The following is a 14,809-nucleotide window of genomic DNA, read 5'->3' as shown; positions in this document are numbered from 1 at the left end:
TAGTAGTAGTAGTAGTAGTAGTAGTAGTAGTAGTAGCAGTAGTAGTAGTAGTAGTAGTAGTAGTAGTAGTAGTAGCAGTAGTAGTAGCAGTAGTAGTAGTAGTAGTAGTAGTAGTAGTAGTAGTAGCAGTAGTAGTAGTAGTAGTAGTATAAGTAGTAGTAGTAGTAGTAGTAGTAGTAGTAGTATAAGTAGTAGTAGTAGTAGCAGTAGTAGTAGTAGTAGTAGTAGTAGTAGTAGTAGTAGTAGCAGTAGTAGTAGTAGTAGTAGTAGTAGCAGTAGCAGTAGCAGTAGCAGTAGCAGTAGCAGTAGCAGTAGTAGCAGTAGCAGTAGCAGTAGCAGTAGCAGCAGTAGCAGTAGCAGTAGTAGTAGTAGTAGCAGTAGCAGTAGCAGTAGCAGTAGCAGTAGCAGTAGTAGTAGTAGTAGTAGCAGTAGCAGTAGCAGTAGCAGTAGCAGTAGCAGTAGTAGTAGTAGTAGTAGTAGCAGTAGCAGTAGTAGTAGTAGTAGTAGTAGCAGCAGTAGTAGTAGTAGTAGTAGTAGTAGTAGTAGTAGTAGTAGTAGCAGTAGTAGTAGTAGTAGTAGTAGTAGTAGTAGTAGTAGCAGTAGTAGTAGTAGTAGTAGCAGTAGGCTACTGTTGCAGCATGAGTAGTAGTAGTGGTTCTCTAGTAGTGGGTAACATTTCAGAATATGGTACGCCAATTTCTTCCCAATTTACAGTGTAAGTTTGCTGAGTACTAAAGTACATACTGATTGGTAGAAGGAAACATGATGTGAATGTAGGAATACGTTTGAGTTTCATTACTGAGCAACAGAGCTAGAAGTTTGGGTTACATATTGCAATCAATCGACTGATTTACCAATACTGGCACGTGGCAACAAAAAGAAAATGGGTAAACTATAGTTTAGAGTACTTAGTACTGCTAAATAAGCGCACGGTACATTTGTATGATTTTGCTTTTTTACAAACAGACATCCAGGGAAAAGAGGTTCATACAAATAAACCTCTAAACATATGTTACTGTGTGTGATGTAGAGCAGACTTATTTGGGGTGAAATATTGTACTTATAGGAGACTTCAGGTGTATGTCGATTAAAACAGTCTTAAAAAAATCAGATGGTTGGTGGTTCAATCCCCGGCTCTGCTAGTCATGTGTCTTTGAGCAAGACACTTTAAACCCCTACGGTGGTTGAATGTTAGTTAGTCCGGATGGGTGGTTGCATCTTGTGCATCATTAATGGGTGTAAATGATGCTATGGGTATTTTCCACCTTCACACAGATGTTAATTGTTGTTGTGATTGTTAGATTTTTTTTTACGAGGTTTTACAGTAAGTATGGCTGAACTGAAAACCAAAAGTCTAACACCCAAGGCTTGATTGATTCTGCTCTGTCCCGGGGCAAATGTACCCTGCCTTCGCCCCATGTCAGCTGGGATGGGCTCCACCCCCTGAATAGGATGAGCGCTTCGGATAATGGAATGGACCTGTTCAGTGAAAGAGATCATTTGTGTCATGGTTATCCCTCATTGCCTGTCTGTTACTCGTTGCTTACACATGCTATTATCGGCTGTAGCTATATTGTGCATCTGTATCTGATGCCTGAATAATGCATTACAGTTTTATAAACCTTAAACCAGTCTCTGTGTCTTGACCTGACACCCCATATTAGTGACTACTACATGAGCCAGTTAAAGCCTTCAGCGCAGCTACTGTTGCAATACAACAATAGTGGAGGTACATACTGGGTTTAGTAGTAATACTAGTATCAGAAAGAGTTGAGTAGTAGTAGTAGTAGTAGTAGTAGTGGTAATTGCGTAATAGAGAGTAATAATTCTATAACTATTAGAAGCTGTAAACAACTACTACACTGGACAGCTTTCTTGTGCTTCTGGCATCACGTCTCCATTATGTCAATAGCTGATGGTGGAAGACTTTCCTGAAACTAATAAGGGGTTACATGGTCCCACTCTCCGTCTCACCTGAATTGTACAACAGACCTGTGACCCTCTCATGTATACTGAATAACATGCTCAAGTTCCTCATTTGTGTCCATACATGCATTTAAGTAGCACATGTTGCTATAGCAGGTGACATTGCTGTTAATTATACTATTTAATTATTCTTGTGAAAGCCAATTCAAACAGTTTACTTGCAGTTTTATTTTTTTTATTTTTCCCTGGCTACCATGTCCTTACACTTTCACCCTTTCTATAACTTTTGGCCCTCCTTCTTATATCGCTTCTCTTTCTACCTCATCTTCACTGCACAAATCCCCCAACCTGTCCCTGAACATGTGTCCTCTTACTTTCCAATCCTCACCTTGACATCTGCCGTGGTCCCCACTACCCCACATTCTCCTCCACCTCCAGATGCCCTCTCGCTGCAGGAATGCGCTGAACATCGTGGTCACCACCCTTTTTGCTGCACTGGTCCTCTTCACCATCCTGCTGGCCTATGTCACAGGTTGACTTGTGAATTTCAATGATATACACATAGAGAAAAATGTACATGAGAATCAAAACAAGTGACGGTCATGATGATGATGATGATGATGATGATGATAACAAGTGATGTTTTTTTTGTTTTTTCTTTAATTTGTCCCCACTGTGTTTCTTCCTTATAAAGGATACCAATTCATCCACACTGAGCAGCACCACCTCTCCTTTGGCCTCTATGGTGCCTTCCTTTCCCTTCATCTCTTACTCCAGAGCCTTTTCGCCTTCCTGGAGCATCGACGGATGAGATGCCCCTCCCGGCCACAGCACCTCCGACGCTCCGTGGCTCTCTGCATTGCCGCCTACCAGGAGGACCCAGATTACCTGAGGAAGTGCCTGCGCAGTGTCCGCCGAATCTCCTTCCCTGGCCTGAAGGTGGTGCTGGTGGTGGATGGGAACCGTGCAGAGGACCACTACATGATTGACATTTTCCAGGAGGTGATGGGTGGGGCTGACCAGGCTGGCAGTATGGTGTGGAAGGGAAACTACCACAGTGATGGGTGTGGAGGAGGAGGAGTCGGAGGTGGAGTGAGGAGCACAGTGCACATGGAGGAGGCAGCACGAGTGGCTCGGCTGGTCAGAGGCTGCCGCTACTCCTGTATCATGCAGGAGTGGGGAGGGAAAAGAGAGGTGATGTACACTGCCTTTAAAGCACTGGGAGACAGTGTGGATTATGTGCAGGTAAGGGTCACAGACACAGAAAATACTATACATAATTGATTGGGAAAAGATTACATTTGTGAAGTCTGATCAAATACTATTTTTACAGAGTGGTGTGGAGTTGGGATAATACAAGTGATATTCCATTATTCTCAATTCCAATTTGTAAAACAGTAAATCACATGTACAGTAAAAAACACTCCCTTAATTTTAAACAACTGTATTTATTCAAGTCTTTTGCCAAAAGATTACATTTGAACACATCATGATGATGTTAGAATTCCCCTTCGCCAAATACTCATTTTAACTGAATGGAGCCTGAATGCAATATAATGTATATAATACAATGGCACCATCCTAATCCTACATTTTAACCAAAAAGGCAATGAAAATCTTCAATAAAAGAAATGTTGCTTCTCACCTAAAATCTCCCGTAAAATCAGCAAACCTGCTGATAGAGTGAACCGTGTTTACCTGAGGTGGAAACAGAAGGGTGGGTGCAACGTTACCTCGGTGACCAGTGTGTGGAGCACAAACATGCACTTAAAGCACACGCAACCTGCCAGGCAACCTTGAACAGGATAAGCGGCTACGGATGATGGATGGATCTTTACTGAGCAAATAGTTGCTATACTAATGCTCTGAATGTCCTATATTTCTCCCTTACCTTATTTCCAATCCAAACCTATGTTGAACAACAAACGTATTCATCATAGCCAGCTGTCACATGCCCTCTGTGCCCTTGGTGTTGGTCAAAGGTCATATCCATAGCTGACCCAGTTCAGTGTAGTTAGAATGAACCAGCTGGGATCTGTCAGAAGCCTTTCATTTCTCTAATGGATTTCACTCAGGGTTCTGCAACACCTGCAGCCTTAACTTGACCAATGGGTGTATTTCTCTGAGTCTGTGACTCTCAGCATTATTGAAACCCTGTGCTTGTGTCCTTTTTCAGGTGTGTGACTCGGACACAGTTCTAGACCCAGCATGTACCATAGAAATGCTGAAGATCCTTGAGGAAGATCCAATGGTGGGAGGGGTCGGTGGAGACGTGCAGGTAAAATACAATACAATAATGCTACCCAAGACAATAGATCTTGGGTTTGAAAGTCAACTTAAAAGTTCTTGGGCCAGAAAGGGAGGTGATTGAAAGCTCCTTTTCTTCCTTTGTTGATTCATGTTCTCAACACTTTCCTGTCCTCCAGATCCTTAACAAGTACGACTCCTGGATCTCCTTCCTCAGCAGCGTGCGTTATTGGATGGCCTTCAACATTGAGCGGGCCTGCCAGTCCTACTTTGGGTGCGTCCAGTGTATCAGCGGACCTCTGGGGATGTATAGGAACTCTTTGCTCCAGCGCTTCCTGGAGCCCTGGTACCACCAGACCTTCCTGGGCTCCAAGTGCAGCTTCGGCGATGACCGCCACCTCACCAACCGGGTGCTCAGCTTTGGCTACAAGACAAAATTCACAGCACGATCGCAGTGCCAGACTGAGACACCGACCCAGTATTTGCGATGGCTCAACCAGCAGACTCGATGGAGCAAGTCTTATTTCCGTGAGTGGCTGTATAATGCCCTGTGGTTCCACAAGCACAGCCTCTGGATGACCTATGAGTCCGTGGTCACCGGCTTCTTCCCTTTCTTCTTGGTTGCCACCGTCATCCATCTCTTCTACCGTGGAAGGCTGTGGAACATCCTGCTCTTCTTATTAACGGTCCAACTGGTTGGGATGGTGAAGGCCACCTATGCCTGTTTCCTGCGTGGCAGCCTGGTGATGATCTTCATGTCCCTGTACTCTCTGCTCTACATGTCCAGCTTGCTCCCTGCCAAAATATTTGCACTGCTCACCATCAACAAGGCTGGATGGGGAACTTCAGGCCGGAGGAAGATTGTGGTAAACTTCATTGGCGCTGTGCCCGTCACAGTGTGGGCTACGGTGCTGCTCGGGGGTGTGGGGTATACAATCTACTGCGAAACACAGGAGCCATTTAGTGAGACAGAGAAAGCCTTGTTGATAGCAGGAACAATACTCTACGCCTGCTACTGGCTTATTCTGCTGGTACTCTACCTGGCAATCGTAGCCAAACGGTGTAACAAGAGGGAAGAGCAGTATCACCTGCCATATGCGGAGGCATAAACCTGCTGCTAGGGAGACTGGTAAGACATTCACACCGAGTTTCACTGCAGTGTGACTCTAGAAAAGTCTCTGAACCTATGAACTGCTGAAGTGATGAGCTGTGAATCACGAACACGCTCACATCTTCATCATTGGTGCTAAAAAGGTGTGAATCTGAGCAGCAGGAATCTAATACACGTGGGGGAGACTTAGTGATGAGTGCAGCCACAGAACTCGCCAATTTATATCATGCTCAACGGTGCTTCATAAATGAGACTTACAGGCATAGGTCTTACTTCATGGTTGGTCAGTTTTTCGTGTCCAATAAATCAGAGATCAAATAGCAAGGCAATTCTCTCAAGGCCAAGCACCTTGGATGCATTTGTTCAGACAGAATGCCAAGCAAATTTTAGAGGTGGTGCAATTGCCAGTCAATTGAATAAAACGACTGTCATTATCGATAGCAAATCTTCTATTGGCTGCGCAAAATAAAACTGAGAAAATAAAATGTTTCAACTTGAGTGTTCCGCTCTTTATAAAAGTACAGAGATGAGAAAGTAGCAGAAATAACTTGTGAGTTTAGTGACACAAACACACATTGTTTGCGCATAAGTCCCTAGCCAGCTACAGCTAACCTTTGTACAGATTGTACATTAAAGGGAAAGTTTGGACGTCTTGAAGTGGGGTTGTATGAGGGACTAATCCATAATCAGTGTATTATTATTAATAGATGGCGGTCGGCACGCGCCCAGTTTGGAGAAGCAGACAGGAGCACCTGCACTGGAGCAAAGTAATGTAATGCTGTGGACGAGGGCAGCAGCTAAACCGATTTTAACCAGCTCAAAGAAAGACCCACCAAAAAAATAAATATCAGTTTAAGTGTACGCCATATTTAGAATATTTCCAACATGGAACTGAACTGAAAGTGAAACTTATCTATACAGCATAGGTACGTTTTACTATCAGTTCAGTGGTATATAGCATACACTTATACATAAAATACACAAAAGGGAAATATAATTTTAAGGTGGGTCTTTATGTGGCTCAAATATATTGTGCAGTTGCCCCTGTTCACCACAGTATATTGCTTTACTCCTGTGTCAGTACTCGTGGCAGTTTCTCCAAGCCGACAGACATCTACAGTAGGTAGATCTGATACATTGACTATGTATCAGATTTCTAAACCCCCAAACCATATCTTTTACTGTTTGTGAACAATAAACATAGTCTGTTTTTAAACTTTTAGCAGGGAATTGTATGTGAACCTTCAGTTTGCGTTCTGTCTAAACACACCGTAAAGCATAGCTTAGGATTTTTTCTATCTTCGTACAATACTCAGATGCCATGTCGGCGTCTTTCAAAGAGTTGTTGGTTGCTGTAATCATTGCGTAGCCGTGAAGTAATATCTTTTTAAAGATGCAAATAAAATGTGTTATATTACTTTTGGTACTTAGTCCAGCACTAAATATGCTGGACCTCCACATAGTTAACACCCATAACATCTTATGTAGAAAAAATAAAGTGAGACAACTTCCCAACCCAATCAACTGTGCAGTTCTCACACCATCCAACTTCATGTGTGCTGTTCTACCTGCTGCCAGGCAGCGATGAGGGCACTGGAAAGGAAACAACTGGGAGGAGCCTTTTTGTTGTTGCCAGAAGTCACATTTCTCTTCTTCTGGCCGAGGCTTACCACATCCCCTAGCTGTGCCAAGGTCCCTGATCAGTCTCTCCACAGAACAATAGACTGTAAAATATCAACATCACACACCTCTTATGCAACTTTAAGCATTAATATCATTTTGAGCGATAGGTTATATAAAAATGAATTCCCCGTACAGTTGTCACGCACAAGGATATTAGCTACAGAGACCAACATTGTTTTTGTATCAGGCTGTACACATTTTAACATGGAGGTCTATGGGGATTGACTCGCTTTTGAAACCAGCCTCAAGTGGCCACTTGAAGTGCAGATTTTGGCACCCTGCGTTTGCTTCATTTCTCAGCACTGGAGGTTGCCACGTGCACAGAACAGAAACCAAACCGATATTAACACTCCAACAAACAGACAGCCAACAAGCTGACTCCTAAATGTCAACGTAACCACATCATTTAAAATGGTATCCTTACACTATTTGTTACTGCAACACGTTACTAACAAGCAGCTACCTACATCCATCCATGTTATGCATACTTTGGTTACTAAGTAGTGCATCGCTGTCAGTGTGCAAAATATCCGATGCCAATTGGGGGGGTGCCACCTACCTGGTGCAATGCAAGTGTCCCGTAAGGAAGTCAACATTAACCAATGTTATATTATAATAGAATATTAGCTGACTGACAGACTGCTTCGCCGTGGGGAGGGCAGACGGGAGCTCCAGAGAGGATGATTGGTCCATCTCTTGAGCTGGCTAGTTAGCGAGCAATCTTTTTCAGGAACTCCCTCCTGCTCTCCTCTCAGTGAGGTGATCTCCTATCGTTGAGGAGAGAGGCAGAGAGTCCGTAGACGTAAACCTTTTGCAGTTTAAATAATGAAGAATGAAGTCCAAGTAACACATTTTTTCCGAGTTCCCCACCATTTTTCTGTTCAAGCTTTCAGGCTGTCTCAAGTGTCAATCAAGGGTGTCTCTTACTCCCCAAGACTGCCATTATTTCTACTGATTCCTGCCCAGCCAGAGGCATCAGCAGATTGACGAATGATTTCAGAGACCTAAAACTCTTTCATCAGCATATGGGCCACACACTACTTGCAGATGGATGTAATGGTGTGGATACAGACAGTTTGTGGTTATTCCTCAGCTCTGAGACCAGCGCTCATTTACTCTCATCAGCCATGAACAGGACAATCATCTGCAGCTGTATTTTGTAGATCAGTTATGATTTAACCAGAGCAGACAATCTAACATTTCTGAACATGTGACATGCAGTTTATTTTGTATTTTTTTTTCTGGTGTTTGTTGTTTTAGTGACGTATCAAATGTGTAACTTAATGATGTACATTGTGGTCCAATTCTCAGTTTACGACCATTTGATCGTAGTTTAATTCAGTGATTCAGAGACTTTGTATGTGGTCACTTTTATATACTGTAAAGGTGCCAAATGATGTAACAGTATAGTTTACTACAGGACACAATTCTCTTAACTTTTCCACTAGATGAAGCCTTTGTTTATTCATTCCATCAACAGTGTAAAGACTGAAGACCAAAGAGATTGACAGACGTGAGAGCTTTTTTTTATTTCTTTCATATTTATTTTAATCAGACAAATGTAGTTTTTTTTTTGGTGCCATTTAAACTATGTTCATATGGATTTATTTTGTCTGGGCTGTATGAGTTCAAACTTGAAACACAAAGAAGGGTAGTTAAAAGGAAATAGATTTTCCTTTCTCATGGTCAACCAGCAATGCAAGAGGTCTTGTTTCTTGACATCTGCTGCTTCTATCTCTGGGCATCCCAAGACACTGGAATTTTCCAAAGTCATTAAACAAAATGCTTCCTATTTTGGACACAGTCCTTTCATTTATACCAAATAGAGAATGCCGTGTGATTTAAATAACTGTATTGACATTTTCCAATGCTATTTTGTTCACTGTATTGTATGCTCACTTTAAAAAAAAGAGAAATATATTTCTCAGAAACTAACCGGACTGGAGCATCAATTCAATTCAATTCAGTTTATTTTGTCAAAATCAAAACTTACAAATTATCCTCAGAGGGCTTTACAATCTGTACACATACGACATCCCCGTCCCAGGACCTCACATCGGATCAGGAAAAACTCCAAAATAATAGAAAAATGACCTTTCACAGGGAAAAAAGTGAAGAAACCTTCAGGAGAGCAACAGAGGAGGATCCCTCTCCCCGGATGGACAGATGCAATAGATGTCATGTGTACAGAATGAACAGAGTTACAACACATTCAATGAATATGACAAATTATGAATAATGAATAATGTTTAAACATTAATACTAAGACATGACACTAGCACACAAACAGGTTGTAGTGATCATCTTCTTTTGTTATAATTTCTCTTGTGTCATTGGATGTAAACTCCTGATTGGGAATGCTGAGAAGCTAGAGAGTAGCTTTACGTGAGCGGTATGAATTCCTTTGCCATGTGTTTGATTTAATCAGAATCAGAACCTTTTATTGCCAAGTATGTTTTCACATACAAGGCATTTGTCATGATGGTGAGGAGGCTCTCAGAAACTGGATGCTGGATAATGAATAGTTGATTTTAGCAGACATACGTATAATGCAGTTTTTCTTTTATACCCAATGATGTAGTGGAGGGCAGTTTGTAGGGAATACATTCTGCATGTATAAATCAAAAGAAAAGTTACAGAAGAACAAGGCTCTTCAAACAGAAAACAGTACATTCACACCAAACTGAAAAATATATCCTTTTGTTCTCAATCTCAAACTGAAGTTTTCCTAATTTTAGCTTCTTTTTTTGCATTTGGCCTTCATTCAGTATTACTGTAAAGATCCAGACAAAGAAATGCCGGGAGAGTGCTGGAATGACATCTATCAATGATATGGTATGTGTCTTAACCACCCGGTCACCAGACGCACCAGTTAAGTCAACACCTTTAACCCTGTTGATGTCATTGTAAGTCTGCCCTACTCTTAGTTCTATAAAACAATCTCAGAAACGACTGACTGCTTTTCATGAAGTTTGCTTTAAGTTCATTGGTCCCCAGAGGATGAGTTCACATGCTGAGCTCCTGTAGGTTTATTGAGCACCACCATGCAGGCAAAGTTTCCACCAACTGGAAAACTAGTGGCTGGATTTTCATGCAACTGTAGATATCGGTAAATATTCATGGTCTCCTGAGGTTTTATTTAGTGTTTATTTAGTATCATCCTCAGGATACAGTGTACATTTCCATTCATCTGTGTTTATGTTCATTTACTGTTTGTACATAACATGGTGAAGACTCCAGAAAATGTATTGTTACGCGTAGCTGATATTAAAATGTTGGTGTTTAAAAATAGAGAAGATGCAATAAAGGACCACAATAACTTATTTTTCAAATATAGCTTGATGTCATGTTACCTGCTTCTATTTGTTGTACTGTTTTAACCAAGTATCACCACTTATAACCACGTATCACCACATACAACCAAGTATCACCACTTATAACCACATATAACCACGTATAACCACATATAACCACATATCACCACATACAACCAAGTATCACCACTTATAACCACATATAACCACGTATCACCACATATAACCACATATCACCACATACAACCAAGTATCACCACATATAACCACGTATCACCACATATAACCACGTATCACCACATACAACCAAGTATCACCACATACAACCAAGTATCACCACATATAACCACATATCACCACATACAACCAAGTATCACCACATACAACCAAGTATCACCACTTATAACCACGTATCACCACATACAACCAAGTATCACCACATATAACCACGTATCACCACTTATAACCACGTATCACCACATACAACCAAGTATCACCACATATAACCACGTATCACCACTTATAACCACGTATCACCACATACAACCAAGTATCACCACTTATAACCACATATAACCACGTATCACCACATATAACCACATATCACCACATACAACCAAGTATCACCACTTATAACCACATATAACTACGTATCACCACATATAACCACATATCACCACATATAACCAAGTATCACCACATATAACCACGTATCACCACTTATAACCAAGTATCACCACTTATAACCAAGTATCACCACTTATAACCACGTATCACCACATACAACCAAGTATCACCACTTATAACCAAGTATCACCACTTATAACCACGTATCACCACATACAACCAAGTATCACCACTTATAACCACGTATCACCACATACAACCAAGTATCACCACTTATAACCACGTATCACCACATACAACCAAGTATCACCACATACAACCAAGTATCACCACGTATAACCACATATAACCACGTATAACCACTTATAACCACGTATAACCACATATAACCAAGTATCACCACTTATAACCACGTATCACCACATATAACCACGTATAACCACATATAACCAAGTATCACCACTTATAACCACGTATAACCACATACAACCACGTATAACCACATATAACCAAGTATCACCACTTATAACCAAGTATCACCACTTATAACCACGTATCACCACCAAGTATCACCACTTATAACCACGTATAACCACATATAACCAAGTATCACCACTTATAACCAAGTATCACCACATATAACCAAGTATCACCACATACAACCAAGTATCACCACTTATAACCAAGTATCACCACATATAACCAAGTATCACCACTTATAACCAAGTATCACCACATATAACCAAGTATCACCACTTATAACCAAGTATCACCACTTATAACCAAGTATCACCACTTATAACCAAGTATGCACTTATAACCAAGTATCACCACATACAACCAAGTATCACCACTTATAACCACGTATCACCCCTTATAACCACGTATCACCACTTATAACCAAGTATCACCACTTATAACCAAGTATCACCACTTATAACCACGTATCACCACTTATAACCACGTATCACCACTTATAACCAAGTATCACCACTTATAACCAAGTATCACCACTTATAACCAAGTATCACCACTTATAACCACGTATCACCACTTATAACCAAGTATCACCACTTATAACCAAGTATCACCCCTTATAACCACGTATCACCACTTATAACCAAGTATCACCACTTATAACCACGTATCACCACTTATAACCAAGTATCACCACATATAACCAAGTATCACCACATTGATCATTTGGAGGTCTTCCCACAGAACCCTCTTCTGTCAGACCATTACCTCATAACTTTTGACTTTATACTCCCGGAGTGTACACCGTTAGTCAAAAGTTTCTACACCAGATGTCTAACTGACAGTGCTGTAGCTAAATTTAAAGATTCCTTCTGCATTTGATTCAATACCACGTCTCAATGTTACGAGGGACTCCTGTGCTAACTTTAGTCCGTCCCAGATTGATCATCTTGTCGATAGTGCTACAGGCTCACTGAGAATGACACTAGACTCAATAGCCCCACTGAAGAAGAAGACATTGAGGCAAAGGAGGTTTGCTCCCTGGTATAACCCTCAGACCCACGACCTAAAGCAAACTTCACGAAAGCTCGAAAGTATATGGCGTTCCACTTATAACCACGTATCACCACTTTAAACCACGCATCACCACATATAGTATCACCACATATAACCACGTAACACCACGCATCATGGCCCTGCCTCCTTCTTTGTGCCTCCTGCCTCAAGGGCCTGGCCTCGGGGGAAAAAAACCTTCAGGAGATCAACAGATGAGGATCCCTCTCCCCGGATGGACAGAAGAATAGATGTCATGTGTACAGATGAACAGAGTTACAGAGTTACAACACATTCAATGAATATGACAGGAATTATGAATAATTAGTAGTAGGCATCGTGACAGAGGCCGGACCAATGAGGTCGGCCTTTGAGGCAGGAGGCACAGAGAAGGAGGCAGGGCCATTTGGAAGGAGGCCAGGTCTAGGCCAGAGGCTGGATGCAGGAAGCAGGTGCAAGGAGGCAGGACCCAGGACCAGCTTCAGACACAGCCAGGTCCAATGGACCCTATGAGACGAGAAGTCACAAAGACTCTGGGGAGGAAGCAGAGTTAATAATGTGCAATGGTGAGATGTAAATTCATCCATAATGAATGAATGTGTTGTAACTCTGTAACGCTGTTCATCTGTACACATGGGAGTTTTTCCTGATCAGATGTGAGGTCAAAGGTCAGGGATGTCGTATGTCTACAGATTGTAAAGCCCTCTGAGGCAAGTAATTAGTAATTTGTGATTTTGGGCTATACAAAATAATCTGAATTGATTTGAACCATCACGTATCGCCTCACCACTTATAACCATGTATCACTATGTATCACCAACCAAGTATCAACACGTAGCATCTCCACATTCATGAACGTGGTCTCATTTAATCTGAATGAGGACCTCTTGATAAAAAGCTACTGCTATTTAATTCCAAACCAGTAGAGAGGGTGAATGAATAACTTTTTTACTAAGAGTAACATCAGTCACTGATTAAAATGACTGAGCTTGGACATCCATGGTTCTTGGTATGACTTTAAAAGCATGCTGCCATAATGCCTGTGTTTGTTTATAAGTGGGAGGTGTCTGAATGCTTTACAGCAGCTGAATGAATTGGTCCCTTCAGTCACGTACTAACAGGATGGCAATTTACTTCAGGGTAACCCCGCAGCATAGGAACCGCCTTCATCAAACAAACACACACATACTCACACGCTGTAAATATTCTGGCAACATGTCAAATGCTGTATGCTCAAAGACTGAGACAAATATGTTGAATGTTTGTTCCCAAACTGTTCCTTCCTTCTCACTTATTAAAATGAGTATTGATGTAATTAATGTGTGCGGTGCTGCACTAAGCCCTGCTTTACTTTGTCACAGCACTACATTCACATTGTGACCATATGGACAAATCTGTATACTGATGTTTTTGGACTGAATTTGAAGGCAGAAGAAATTCTGGTTAATTATTTTTCAGCAAAAACTTGATATTCATTCAGTGTGAATGAAGATCGTGATGGACAGTACTGACATTATCATAGGTTCCCATTAATAGTCAGTTAGTATTGGTTCAATTCTCAGGAAGCATCATAGGGTGGATGGTCCTCACTATTACATAGATATTTCATTTAGCTGACACTTTTGTCCAAAGCGACATACATTCATACACCGTAGATCAGCTACAGGGAGCAATTCAGGGTTAAGTGTCTTGCTCAAGGACACATCAACTAGGACTAGCACAGCCAGGGCTTGAAACAGCGATCCTCTGATTGACAGACGGACCTGCTAACCACTGACCCATGCAGCCGTATACAAAGCAATGGACATTGTTGTGATCAGATCCCGGTCGTCCGTGTGTAAGAGGAATTCACTTGTTGGTTGAGCAAACCAGTTCAATAGTCTTTACTTTACTAATCCATGTCATTTAATTTCACACTTCTTTCTAATGCTATATTGTTTTGCTATAGCTAAGAAAATAACCCCTCAGGGGCTATTGAGTTTAAGCTAAGCTTGGGCTTTAAGACAAAACATTCCTACTGGAGGAATAGGTCAGTTCCTATAGGTCAGTTTAAAAGATGTAGTTTGATTGTTACATTTCAGACATTTCTCATAAAAAAATTAGGAAATAAATTGACAGTTGTGTATGTTTGTGCCTTTCTTTACTGAATCTTAAAATTAGTCAAATGAGCAACACTCACTGTCACTTAGGTTACATAAACTGCAGCTGATGATTCAATCTGAGAGAATAGTGCTGCGACCAACGTTGAAAGTGTATTGATTTGTCAAAGCTTTTGCGCCTTGTTCATAATTCCAAACACCTGCTACTTTTCCTTCAAACTCTCCGTTAGGATTCATTTCAAGTCTCTCAGCAGTTACATAGACGTGTGTCT

General features: G+C 41.3%; 1 protein-coding gene across 1 annotated transcript; it reads left to right on the top strand.

Moving 5' to 3' along the window:
* Positions 1–2,364: 2,364 nt before the first annotated feature.
* has3 (hyaluronan synthase 3) lies at positions 2,365–5,282 on the top strand. The gene is made up of 4 exons (XM_034534046.1): positions 2,365–2,458; positions 2,621–3,171; positions 4,103–4,204; positions 4,353–5,282. Exons 1-4 carry the CDS (start codon positions 2,365–2,367, stop codon positions 5,280–5,282), a joined length of 1,677 nt encoding a protein of 558 aa, XP_034389937.1.
* The last annotated feature ends 9,527 nt before the right edge of the window (positions 5,283–14,809 follow it).

This window comes from Cyclopterus lumpus, chromosome 6 (genome assembly GCF_009769545.1).
Source record: "Cyclopterus lumpus isolate fCycLum1 chromosome 6, fCycLum1.pri, whole genome shotgun sequence".
NCBI classification, from domain to species: domain Eukaryota; kingdom Metazoa; phylum Chordata; class Actinopteri; order Perciformes; family Cyclopteridae; genus Cyclopterus; species Cyclopterus lumpus.
Note: the sequence above shows the minus strand (reverse complement) of the source record. Positions and strands in the feature narration are given on the sequence as shown.

Coding starts and splice junctions, on each gene's coding strand:
- has3 (XM_034534046.1), top strand. CDS start 2,365: ATGCCCTCTCGCTGCAGGAATGCGCTGAACATCGTGGTCACCACCCTT. Junction 2,459..2,620: donor CCTGCTGGCCTATGTCACAG/GTTGACTTGTGA, acceptor TTCCTTATAAAG/GATACCAATTCATCCACACT. Junction 3,172..4,102: donor ACAGTGTGGATTATGTGCAG/GTAAGGGTCACA, acceptor GTCCTTTTTCAG/GTGTGTGACTCGGACACAGT.